This window comes from Sarcophilus harrisii, chromosome 4, assembly GCF_902635505.1.
Source record: "Sarcophilus harrisii chromosome 4, mSarHar1.11, whole genome shotgun sequence".
Taxonomy (NCBI): domain Eukaryota; kingdom Metazoa; phylum Chordata; class Mammalia; order Dasyuromorphia; family Dasyuridae; genus Sarcophilus; species Sarcophilus harrisii.
The window spans coordinates 365,001,436-365,014,856 of record NC_045429.1 but is presented as its reverse complement, the minus strand read 5'-3'; the positions used below and the strand labels follow the sequence as shown (position 1 = coordinate 365,014,856).

Below are 13,421 nucleotides of genomic sequence, written 5' to 3'. Positions count from 1 at the left end.
AAGAAACAGGATTTGAACTAAGGAGTTTCCTTATTCCCAGTCCAGTGAGCTTTTCATATTGACCTCAAGGGAGAGGACATGATGTAAACAAGCTCCAGGAAACTTTTTTTGTCCCAGATGTTTGTTTGTGGCAATTATGGTTACCAAGTTCACTGAAGAGTATTGGCAACCACCCCTTAATATCTGGCTAATGAAAACAAAGCAAGAGAACAGAAGTCATCGTAAGCCTACCAGAAGACCATAGCAAGGGAGACTTCAAGGAAAGTGGTAAAGATATTTAGCATACTAGAGCACAGAGAAGTCTGTAGGGATCAGTAAGGAAAGGAAATGTCTTCCAAAGCTGAAACTAAAGTGGATCAGAGATGATGATGATGAGAATAATACTAGCTAAAATTCTTAGAGCACTTATTCCATGTCAGGTACTGTGCAAAATGCTTTATAAATATTATCTCATTTCATCCTCACAACAACCTTTAGTACTATTATTATCTCAAATTTACAGATGAAAAGACTAATGCAAATAGAGATTAAGTGACTAGCCTAGGATCCCATAGCTCAAGGAAGCTGTAGAGAAAAGTACAAACAAGGTTAGCTAGAAAACAAACAAACAAACAACTTATAAACCCTCAGAAGTTTATGAAGGAAAAATATTTCTGGAAGGACAAAGAATTCCACCTAAAAATAATTCAAGCCTTACTCTATCTTAGGCTGAAATTTTGAAACCGTTTGTTGGGTACTCCTTCTCCAACACACAACCTACCTGTAATTAAAACAAGAGAATGGAAACAAAAATAGGGGGAGGTAAAATCATTTATTGAGCACCTACAATGTAAGGCACAATGTTAAGTGCTTTACAAATATCTCATTTGATTCTCACAACAACCTGGCAGGTAAGTATAATTATTATGCCCACTTTATAATTGGGAGACAAGATTAAGGGAGTTGCCCAAGGTGATACAGCTACTTTCTGAGGCTGGATTTGAATTCAGATCTTCCTCATTCCAGGGCTAGTATTCTAAGCATTGTGCCCCTACTTGTCTCTTTAGATATGCCTGCTAAACTAATTTTTGGCAAAATAATTAGAGTTAGAATCAGAAACCATTCATATCTATGATTTATATAAACTTTTTTTTTTGTTTGTTTGTTTTCTCAGCTTCTCAATGAAAAGACCTTTGGGAAATAATCCAACCTTTTTTTTTTTTTTAGTTGAATTTTTAGGCAGATTTTTATTAATTCTATCCTTTTTTGAATTATTTTTTAAAAATTATTTTATAATAATAGCTTTTTATTTTTCAAAATATATACAAAGATAGAACATTCACCCTTGTAAAACCTTGTGTTCAAAATTTTTCTCCTTCCTTCTCCCTTCCTCTAGACACTGAGGTTAAACATAGGTTTATAGGTTAAACATGTGTAATTCTTCCACATTTATTATAGCTGAAATGTTTAAGAGGATGTGTTTGTGTGTATATAAATATATATGCATATATGTATATATACACACACATTAATACATACGCCTCAGTCAAGACAAATAAGCTATAAATATCCTTCAAGGAGTAAAATAGAGCTGAAACATTTTATATAATTTTCTTTTAGGGGATAATAAAAAATTAAACTGGAGCAGATTTGGAATCAGGAACTTTGAGCAGGGACCTGGAACCACCATGGACAAACTCTGAAAAAAAGCTCGGGGGATGCCCTAAAATATCTAGTTTCTTTCAATAGACCAATATGAAATTTATTCATAAATTTACCTAAATATTTCCCTAAAAACCATTTATATTTGCTTATGTTTTTCTTATGTTACTTCTTGGGTAGAGATGGTTAGGTATAAAGACTACCACAAGTAAGTTACCAGATAGTGGAACTGATATTTTAGATGACCTAAAATGCATTATTTTCCCATTTAAAGGTATATCTCCTAGTTCTGATATAGCCTGTGCCTAATTTTAGTGGGTCATAAGTTGATCTAAGAGTGAGGAATAACTTTGTATAATTGAGGAAAAGCTAGTTGAGAAGATAAAAAGAAGAAAGTTTTGATACAGATTATGAAGATTTTCAAGGACTCTAGAGGATAAGTCATGGCTTTTTACTACAACTCATTTCACTTTTTTATTTTAAAAGAAGAGCAAAAAGAGAGAACAAAAAGAAGGTCAAGTGCTATGCATGATTAGGGCTGATTTTTGGCTCTTAAATGGAATAAGGGCATTGGGATGAAAAGTTTTCCTAAGATAACAGAAAGAAAAGGGGAAGGTTAATGTGTAAATACATGTCACATGTGAGAAAAACTTGTCTATGATAGAACTGTGAGTGATATACAAAAAAGGAAGGAAGGATAAGCACAAAATATGTAAGATTATAACTAGCATTTATAATGTTCAGTTGCCTTTTAGTCATGTCTGCCTCTTCATGACCCCCTTTGGGATTTTTTTTTTTTTTTTTTTTTTTTTGCAAAGATACTGGAGTGATTTGCTATTTCCTTCTCCAGAGCTAGCATTTACATAGTGCTTTAGGATTTTCAAAGTACTTTCACAAATATTATTTCATCTGAACTTCAATACAATTTTGTGAAGATAGGCACTATTATCATTCCCATTTTACAGAAGAGGAAACTGAGGTAGACAGAGGCTAAGTAACTTGCTCCAAGATAGTCATCTAGTAGATATCTAAATCTAGGTTTGAGTTCAGGTCTTAACTATACAGGTCCAGCTTTTTATCCATTGTACCACTTAAATGAGATAACCCTGGCTGGGGGGGGGGGGGGGGGGGGAGGAAAGGAGAAAAGAAGGGAAGGGAAGGGAAAGAAAAAAAGAAAGGGAAGGAAGGAACAAAGAAATGAAGAAAAGAAAGAAAGAAAGAAGACAAAGAAAAAGAAAGAAAGAAGAAAGAAAAAGAAAAAGAAAGAAAGAAGGAAGGAAGGAAGGAAGGAAGAAAAAAGAAAGGAAGGAAGAAGAAAGAACGAAAAAGAAAAAGAAAGGAAGTTAGTTCATAACTAGGAGTTAACTTTGGGGCATAATGAACACTTATTCAGGCTCTTCACTTAATATACTTCAAAGTAAAAGAAAAAAACACAACTAGCACAGCTCCTTCCCTTTTTGTAGAGGCAGGGAACTATGGGTATGGGAAGCCATCTTTGCTGTTAAGATATTGGTTGATTTCAATTAATTTCCCACCCCCCCCCTTTTTTTGTACCTTTCTTACAAAAAAAAAGTCTCTATATATGGGAATGATTCAGAAATGAATGTGACTAAATCATCAACTAACAGAAAAGGATGGCAAATGGGGAATATTCAGTCTGTCTTTTAGGCAGCTTCCTTATTTCATAGGTTACCAATTGCCTGGATATGCAAGTTTTGCTTCCATTATATCTTCCCTGAAATACAGGAAGTAGGATTATATTTGGTATTCATATACAGGCCTACCCTTGGTTTTATACAGTTTTCATTTGATCTACTGCTCTGTTTTGGTTGTTAGTCCCAGGAAATTTCATGAACTTTTTTTGGCCTTTTAAGTTCATAGAACCAAAATATTTGAGAAATAGTCAGCAATGACTCCTAAGTCCCCTTTCTGGTAAATAGCTAATAATCTTGGAGCTAATCACCTTATAAACATAGTTTAGATTCCTGTCCCCCTCCTTTCCTTCCCCCCCCTTAGCTTCTCACAAATGAATTCATTTATCATTATCTACACTAAAGCCTGTCTGCCATTTTTCTGACTACTCACATACCCTCAAGAGATCTTCTAGCTGTTCATCCCCATTATCTTGGCATTTTAATCCCCATAAAAGCTTAGAAAATTCATTCATCCATTTATTTACAGCAAGCCAATTACAAACAAAGTGCTGACTTAGTTACTGCAGTGGGTTTATAAAGAAGAATAAGTTGTAGTCCCTGTCCTCAAGGAGATTATAACAGTGTACATTTAGCCTCTGCATACTACCCTGCCCCCCAACCTCTCCTCCCATTACAAAATTGTTAAATAAGATAGATCAAATCCAAAAATCTTATAAAAATACATATGTTTCAATATATCTATCTTGAGAAATATTCATTTTCTTTGTTCCTCTTGAACCCTCTGTGCTAATTCCATAAAGACTTGGCTTTTGAAAAATAACCTTTTAATAGAAGACCTTGTTACAGAAGTTTTGAAAGTCTAAGGAAATTAAATATGATGTCTTAATTATACACTGCTTTCCTTTTATTCATATACCAATTTGCCTTCTCAAAGAACTCTTCTTGATTAGTCAAGCATGATCTAACATGCTTCTCTTTTCCCTATAAATTATATTTCCTTAAGTGTTTAGGGATTCTATTGATTGGTCATATCTTGATAAATAACTATGTATATACAGAGGAGCTGTAGTACCAGCTTAACCAGTGGGATCTCATTTCTACACTAAACTTGTTTTGTAGGTCCCCTTAGAAACTTTTATGGATGGAAGTGATGAGGTCTAGATTTCCTGGTGGTCAGGGAGTTAAATGATGAGATCAGGGGTAGGTTCAGGGTTCAGGGAACCAAATGAAGGGGTTTGGCTCCCCTCAATCCCCTTAGGATTCAGCACAAGGTAGGGAATTGTGGGAACCCCCTTTTGGTGGCACAGAGATCCTATGTAAAGGAATTTATGAACCCTAAAAGCTGGACTGGTAAAAAGTTTATTATTGGCATTGGGAAGTCAGCCTTTGTTATGAATGAATAGAAAGACTGAATTCCTTAGTGACAAGGTCCTGTCAGAGAAGTAAAGTTTCTAGTGGAGAATCCTGACAGAAAGATATAGTCTTGTTAACGAAATAGGTAATAAATAAATAAATAAATAAATAAATAAATAAATAAAGAGAGAATAACACTGAGAGAGGATATCATTTCAGCAAGCAGAGGTTTGCTGCTATGCCAGGGAGAAAGAGAATGGCTTTCCTTGGCATGGCACATTAGGTCCTCTGCAAGGCCTGAGCTTAAAATTGGCTCTTTTAATAATAGAAGCCTTGGCTACAAGCTGGGGTTGCTCTTGATGGGGGCTGGGTGCGGTCTGAGCCAGAAAATCTTGGAACTGAATATATCTCTGGGCTTGATATTTAATTCAATGAGGTTGGAATTCTCTAGCTCTGGATTCAACTAGCCCCACCTAGATAAACCACTTTATCTTGATTTACCTTGATTCCCTGGGGCGGGTCTCAAAGGCAGGGTTCAAGGAGAATTTCTCCTTTAAGGAGCTTCTCAAGTTTTCTACCTCATGGCTCATTCCTAAAGTCAGAGAGAAAGAGAAAGAGTTTCGGGGCTCCCCTTGTCAGAAGTACATAATGATAATATGGTAATACTTGACCAAAACTCATAAGTTTCTTTGAAACTTATCTACTTGTAATTTATGGGTTAGATTAGAAAAGCTTCATGCACTGGAAAATTTTTGATCCAATATCTCTAACTTTAGTTGCAAAAAACACCTTGGGATCAGAATCACAGAGAGGAAAATGATTCCGTAGAATCAGCTATATAAACTATAACTTCAATAAAAACATTATTGTCTTTGTTACTCTCAGGGTATAGCACAATGCCTAGCACAAAGATACTTAATAAATGCTTATAGAACTGAGATCTTTCACTATCCCTGATAATACCTTTCTACTCAATACATCTTTCCACCATTTACACAATAATTCAATAAAATTTTATGGTAAAAGCACTATGCAAGGGAGACATAAATAAAAATGAAAATTCCCTGCCTTTAATTAATTACATTCTATTGGGTCACTAAATGGTCCCACTGATACTTGCTGAATTCTCTCCCTTTGATATATTTGAAACAAATTTTTGCTATTCTGAAGGTCTGTTGAAAGAAATTTCTTTAACTTCTTTTGGCCTGCCAGGTTTCCAATATACATGTCATACTTTTCCTGTTTTTTTTTTTCCTCATTTGGCTATGGTACTTCCATTTTTGGGAAAGGTATTCATTCTCTCTCTCTCCTTCCCCTTCCATGTCTGTCTCTCTGTGTCTGTGTCTGTCTCTCTCTCACTGCTCCCCCCACCTCCCAGTCACACAAGATTTCTGGATTCCCTTCATCACCTTCTATCTGCTCTTTGTTTTCTTTCAATAAGATGTTTTTAAATTATCTTGGTGTTTCCTTTCTATTATTTATTTTAACTGTTTCTTTTAGCTCTGGTGCACAAAGTTTCACTAAATCTCTTTTGTAAAGAGAAATAACTTTGTGATCAATTTCTTTGGTTTTGCTTTTCCCATCAGTGTTTAATTTAATGATACTCTGATTGTAGTTATACATTAGTTTACCCACAAACACTATATAAATCCCTCTTCATGATTCTGGACCAAGGTCAGGAAATTTTCCATCCTTGTTTCTTTAGTCCTTCCTCCCTCACTACCTAGTATAAGGATTCCCTGAGTAGCATCTCTGACAGATGGATCAACAAGGTCATGCTTAAACATTTCCTGATTTCTTGTGTCACAGATTCACAACTGGAAGAGACCTAGCCAGAATTTCCAGTTCTATCTTGTCATTTTATAATTGGACCCCAATAAGGTTAAGTAACTGGCCTAAGGTCACATAGCAAGTTAGTAATTCAACTAGAACTAAAAGCTCATATTATTTCCATGAAGCCAAAAAGAAAAAGGGTAGGAAAAAGAGGAATTGTAATTAAGTTAGTATATTTCAGTACCAAAAAAAAAAGCATGCACTTTTATTGGGAAAGGTCACTACAATACAGATGTTCCAACAATATTTATTTGCACAAATTTTGTATCATTAAAAAAGTATCATCTTTTTGCAGAAAAGAAACAAAAAAAGGAAGGAAAGAGTTACTAGCACATTTAATCCAATGATCTAGAAAAGGTTAAATTACCTACAAAAGTAGTTACAAATTTCAATAAAGTAAAAAGTCTACCCCTTACTTTCAAAGCTATACTACACCCTTCAATCTTAAGTAGTACTCACACCCTCAAATCAACATTGCACTGTTTAACTTCTTTCAAAACAGTCTTTGTAATTCTACATATACTAAATCCTCACTTGTAGCTTTCCAATTCACCCATTTAAAGGATTATTGTTTTCACATTGAATTTTACCACATACTGAGTTTGAAAGTTATAGCAAACTATCCTGAAGTATTAACATGACCATGACAAATACATCACAAATGCTTATTTCTCTTCTCAGGCATCTTGGTTCCCAAATTATTGCACAACATCTAGGCCTGAGTTTGAGAGCTGTTTGAAGAACATAAACTTCATTTCTCCTTGAACCATTGAATACTACTTGGCAGCCTAAAGGACTTTGACCCAAATCAAACTTTCAAAGATAAATTTTTTTTTAAAAAGGTGTGTTTACAAAAGCCATACTCCCATTTCAGGCTGTCAAAGTCACATTACTTTGCTGAATAATAACAAGGGAACTGACATGATGCATGAAGAAACTATTTTAATATATTCTACTAATATAAAAGTTAATCAATCTCATAGATCCACCCATTCATCAGTTTCTCACAATTATATGTTAGCATGCAAAAGCTAACTTGGGCAAAATAAAGTCAAAGCAAATCAACACCTAGATCAACAGTTTTTAACCAGTTTGACAGGCTGATGAAGCTTTGGGAGTTCTCAGAATAGTGTTTTTAAATGCACAAAAAATATACATAATTACAAAGGAAACAAATTAGAGTGAAATATAATTACCAATTCGGGGCGGGGGAAAGGAGTGAGGAGTTTACATCTCAGATCAAGTATCCTATTTTTCTTTGTCCTCATATAATAAGAGGCAAATCATAAGACTGCTGGAAATTAAAAAAATTTTAAATCAATTCAAGAAAGTAAACAAGTCTTAACTTCATGCTATTGCAAAACACAAGTGGGTAAATAGCCAACACATTGCATGATGTTCTAAATTGAGTTAAGAACCTAGAGATCTCTAGAGAATCTTGTGTGACTTATGGCTGGACTAAAGAAGGACCAGAGAAGCAATAATCATCATAAGCCAACACAGTCATGAGAGGTATTTATTTGAAGTGGCCAGATCTTAAAAGAAGTAAAAGTATAAATAAATACTCTATTATTTATGCCAACAAATATCTTATATGAGCATGGTAGAATGGATAGAGGATTGCCTCAAGGTTAGGAAGACTTACATTCAAATTCTAGCGCTAAAAAACTAAATAACTTCTCAGTGCCAAGTAACTCTTTAAAACTATGGCTACTGTTGAGTTGGAATAGTAAACAAAGTTTTCATTCATTGGGAGTTCTCTACTCACTGATTAAATTATGAGTTTGTAGCAGAATAAAAGGAATTAATGCAAAATTATGGAGAGTATGAAGTCACAGAATAACAAAATTTGAGAGCTTCAATGGATCTGAGGGGCCATTTAATCCAAGGTGTTTGTTAAAGAAGTTCCTCCTATAATATTTCAGGTAAGTGATCAGCCAATTTCTGACTGAAGATTTTGAACAAGAAAGAACTGATCACCTCTTGAGAAGCCCATTTTAATTGTGAGGAAATTTTTCATGTACTCCTCCTAGTTTACTCTCTTGGGCCAAACAGAAAAGTTTGTGCTTCTTTCATATGGTAAACATTCAAATACTAGAGACAGCCAGCACATCATCTTCCCTACCTCTCCCTGAGTCTTCTCTTCTCTAGGCTAAAAATGTCTAGTTCTTTCATAGTCTCATATAATATGGACTCAAGGCTGGTTAGCCATTCTGGTTATCCTTTTCTGGACACTTATAAACATCCTTCTTCAAATGTGGTTCCCTAAAACTAAACACAAATTAAAAGGCTCACAATCTGCACTGTTGTCACAGGTATCCAAGTCACTGAGGTTCAACTATCCATTGAATTGTATTATAAATATAATTATTATGCTATCTTGGATATCTTAGACAAGTTACTTCACCTTTCTTGGATTCATTTTCCTCATCAGCAAAATAAGAAGATTGGATTAGATAATATCCAAGAGCCCTTCCAGTTTCAGAACTCTAGAACTCTGGAGTTAAGCGCCCCCTCTAAAAAAAAAATACCTGCTACAGGTGTGTTCCTTTGGCCACAGAAGAATCGAAAGCAATTCTGGGATTTTCAGCTGTTTTGTTAACCAGTCATGCTCCAATTATAGAAACACACACAGCCTGTATTTAAATGGTCTCAAGGGAACAGAGATATCAACACCCAGCACCATCAAGAGTTGAAAAGGAAATGAGAGAAGTAGAAAGACCCTTTCAGAATTTTTAGGTAACTGCAGTCTTGGAATTACGTACCCTGATTTGTTTCTGTAGGGAAACTGTACTTATACAATAATGTTTTGTACATGTTTATATTTTCAATGCAGAGTGGGGCTGGGAAGACTCAAGGGGAGTTTTTTCTTTCTTTCTCCTCCTGGTTTTAGTCAGGGATCATATGCCTCTCTCTTGCTCACTATTTCCAATTACACCAAAGATTGCAGAACAAAGGCAGAGAATGGTCACATACATAAACTTTTTGTAAAGGTTATATAGGGTTCTTGGTGCTCAGTCCTTGTAGATCTGGGCCTAAGAAATAACAAAATGTTTAGAACTATAATTTAATTAAAAAAAAAAAAGAAAGAATGTCAAAATTAATCCAAGCAAGTAAAGGCTATGTAGGTTTTAAACTAGGAAATCTGACTATATTTGCAGATTATTTCCTTCCTTCCCCAGCAATTTGTTAATTGGAGATGAGGATCAGTGCAGGATACAGTTCTTGTCACAATCACAGACTGCAATAAATTTTTTGCTTAAAGTCACTAAACTGTTATTTTGATTGCACTGAACCAAAAACTATTTTAACAAAACTTTTGACTATTAGAACTGCTGAGGTATAGCCTCCATAATGCCTTTTAGAAATTATACTACTAGGAGGAAGTATTTTTTTCCTTGCTAACATTGTACTTCTGTATTTATTTCCAGCCCCCATAAATCACACTCTGTTGTTACCAGGGAACTAGGAATTCATACTTAATACGGCATCAATTTCTTTTCTCTATTTTGTTAAAAAGGGTGGGATATTGTAGAGAAATAAGAAATTTTAAATTTCATCTAGAATAAAAGCAAATTATTATGCAGAAAGGGGATAATTTTAAAAGCTCCAGGGTAAACAGTGTCCATCTAGAGTTAACTCTTGGACTAAAGTGTTTAATTACAATCTTGGCTCATTGACAGTCTGACTTAAGCACATAAGCCTTAAGCCTTCATGATGTTTGACATCAAGAGTACAAGATTCAAATCCCAAAGTTAAAGTTTTAGTGTCCAGTTTCATGATTTTTCCCACTTGCAAGTGACTGAAATTTTACGTTTAACATTAACAAATTAAGAATAGTGTAATCTATATTCTTTACAAGATCTAACAGAATATCATTGTTCATACTAGGTCTTATTTGAACACAGTTTAATAATCCTGGCAAAAAGCCCTTTCCTTGAATTGAGAGACTTACTATTATCTAAGTACAACCTTTGCCTTTTCCCAATGTCTAATGATTGATCACGAAATCTTAGAGCTCTATGATCACCTAGTCCAACTTCCTCATTTCACAGATGAAGCCACTGAAGCCAGGATAATAGATAGATAAATTCACAGTTGAAAATCTTCCAGACATAGGGCTATAACATGCTAAAGTTCACAGAATACTAATACACAAGAATCACTGTGGTGTTCAAAAAAGCTGTAGAGTAATAAAAAACACATTGTGCAAAGTAATATAACCCTGTAAATATAAATCTCTTGGAAATCTTAAATACATTGCAAACCAGAAAACCCAGATTATAATCTGTTGCTCTATTACATGCTGGATGACTAAAATTGTTAAAGCCAAATGGATTGAATAACTCAATTCTCATACAGCTAGATGTTTTATAGTCCACTGATGTTGCAATTTGCTTGAGGTTTGCAAACCATTTTTGGTCTGAGATTGGCCAAACATATTAGGAAACTGCAGGTACCTGCCTATCAGAGTTTTAAGAACAGTTTGTAGAATGATTTCCAGTCTGTCTCCAAGTTGAGAAAAGTGTTTGAATGTCAAGAGAATTTTTTGTGGCCCTTATGATGGAATACAGTATGACCAGAGGAAGAATAACAGAGGAAAAAACTATATCATGCTGAGGGCTTGGCCACTCCCTGTGTTGGTTTTATATAATTTACCAGACTAGGCCAGTAAAAACACACACACAGCAAGAAAGAAAGAGAGAATTCCCTTCTAAATGCTTCAAGGTTAGAAAGCAGGGCATTAATTAAAATAATGTAAGGGCTAGGAATTAGAAAATGTACATGCTGCTGATGAATATTTTAATCTTTCTCCAGTCAAGAGGTAGTAATGCTTTACCACTGTTTCAAAAAAAAAAAAAAAAATTCAAGCAAATACTAGTGATTTTGTGAAGGTAGGGAGCATGAGTTTCAAATGATATAATGTATGTAAACTCCTTAAATTGAACATGCTATAAATGTCAGTTATCATCATTATTGTTATTATTAATGTGTGGCATGCAGAATGTCTAAGGAAGTATTTCTAGTGTGGCAACAGACCACCTTAACCCCTACAAAGCAAACACCATTATCCTTCCCTTTCCCCTCAATTAATTTCCATCTCCAAGGACAAGGCAGTTTGATTTTTCATGAGGCTACATATAAATGGAAGAACTAAACAGAATAAAAAAAAGGTGTGAAAGAACTTTACATAAGAATATTGTATAAATAAATTTCCAGATTAGTTGAGATACATGGTGTGGAGGGGGGGGGGGGAATGTGGAATAAGTGAGAGAATTCAGCTGGATCTTAGGCATTCTTAAATGCGGGCACTGGAACCAGTCTGGTCAGACTGGTTTGAAAGATAACTAACAGGTATCTCTCCCTTCCACGTAGTCATCCCAGGCAGTAGTCCATCTCTTTCTTAGAGCCATCCAAATGAAAATCTATCTTCTGTAAAGCTATTTGAAAGTTTCAAATCCTAGCAATCAGAAAATTATTGTACTTCAACAAATTGTATCGGTATCTTGGGCGCTTACAGGTGTGACTACTTTCTGGTGCAAGACGCTGGAATGCTCCCAGCAACTAAAAGGAGAGAGCTTCCACGTCCTTTTGTACTTGATTGAACAGGAAGAGTACTTGTGGTAGCCTCTATTTTACCTCCTCCTTCCAACAGTGAACTTAGAACACAGAACCTGCATTCAAATAGTTATTTCATCTTCACAGTAGTAGGCCCTTTTATGCTGCTTTAAACGTCAGTATCTGTCTTTAAATTTTTTCGTCATCAATTGAGTTTGTCTTGCTCCCAATTTCTGCCTTAGTTAGAGTAGTCAACAAAACATCTGGAATCCCTCCTAAACAGATGTGCCTAGTATCCCTAGTCAAGGGGACTTCCAACCTCGGTGGACTTGGCATCCAGACTGGTGTGCCAGTTGCCCCCAACCTCAGGACTCTACACATCACCACTGCTGGCTCTTAACCACTCCGCTCCCCATCCCCCCATCCCCCCATCCCCCGGCATTCCGCGGCCCCGCCCACCCCCTTTTACCGCTGGTATCCTCGAAGCGAGGGGGAGGGATGTCTCGCAAAGTCTGGGTCCAGCCTCCACGCTCTTCCTCATCCTCCTCATCCATGGGCCCGGGGAGCTGATGCGATTGCAGTTGCCGCTGCCCACAAGTCGCCTCTTCTACCCTCGGAACGCAGCGCCCTCCTCCTCCCTGAAAGCAGCAGACACCTCCCCCGCGAACGGGCCCCTCGGGTGCAGCCTCTACCTCCCGGGCCAGGGGCTGCGGCGGCGGGGCGGAGGCGGCCGAGGAGCAGGAGATGGAGGAGGTGGTGGGGTCGTCCTCGTCTTCTGAAGAGGCGGCGGAGGAGGAGCGTGAGTCGGCCGAGGTGCTGTAGAAGGGGTTCCCGCTACTGTCCTGGCCCGACTCGCCGAACACGTCGTCCGAGATCTGCAGGCTCTCGTAGCGGGAGCGGGCCGCTTCCAGCAAGGAGAGCGCCTTCTTCCTCGGGCCCCCAACGCCGCCGCCGCCGCCACCCCCGCCGCCGCACTCCGCCATCATCTTCGCTGCACCCCACTCTCTCCCCTGCCCCCCCGCCCCCCAAAACACCTCCCAACCACAGACCCCCCCTCCTCTCCCGGCACCCCGGGCTGTCTCTCCCCACCAGTTCAATCCACAGCAAAGCGCCCTCCCCTTCCCCACCCTCGGCCGGTCCGCCGTCTTTGCCCGGCTTTGGCCCAGCTCCAGGTTAAAAAAAAATTTTTTTTAAAGGCACGGGCGGCGGCGGGCCGGGGCAGCTGAAATAGCAAGCTCTGTTCTGGGATCAGTGCACCACTCAGGAAAGGAAGAGACAGGTGCTGCTGCTGCTGCTACCCTGCTGCAGCCGCTTCTAGAGCTGTTGTTGCTGTTACTGTTTCTCTTCCTCCTCCGGAGAGCTCTTCCTGACTCCCTCCCT

General features: G+C 37.4%; 1 protein-coding gene across 1 annotated transcript in view; it reads right to left on the bottom strand.

Moving 5' to 3' along the window:
* PGBD5 (piggyBac transposable element derived 5) overlaps positions 1 to 13,075 on the bottom strand; it is a 156,203-nt gene extending 143,128 nt beyond the window's left edge. The window contains exon 1 of the mRNA XM_012547981.3: positions 12,511 to 13,075. Coding sequence (XP_012403435.3) covers positions 12,511 to 13,027 — 517 coding nt within the window. The 5' untranslated portion in view covers positions 13,028 to 13,075. The remainder of the gene's footprint in view (positions 1 to 12,510) is intronic.
* Positions 13,076 to 13,421: the final 346 nt, after the last annotated feature.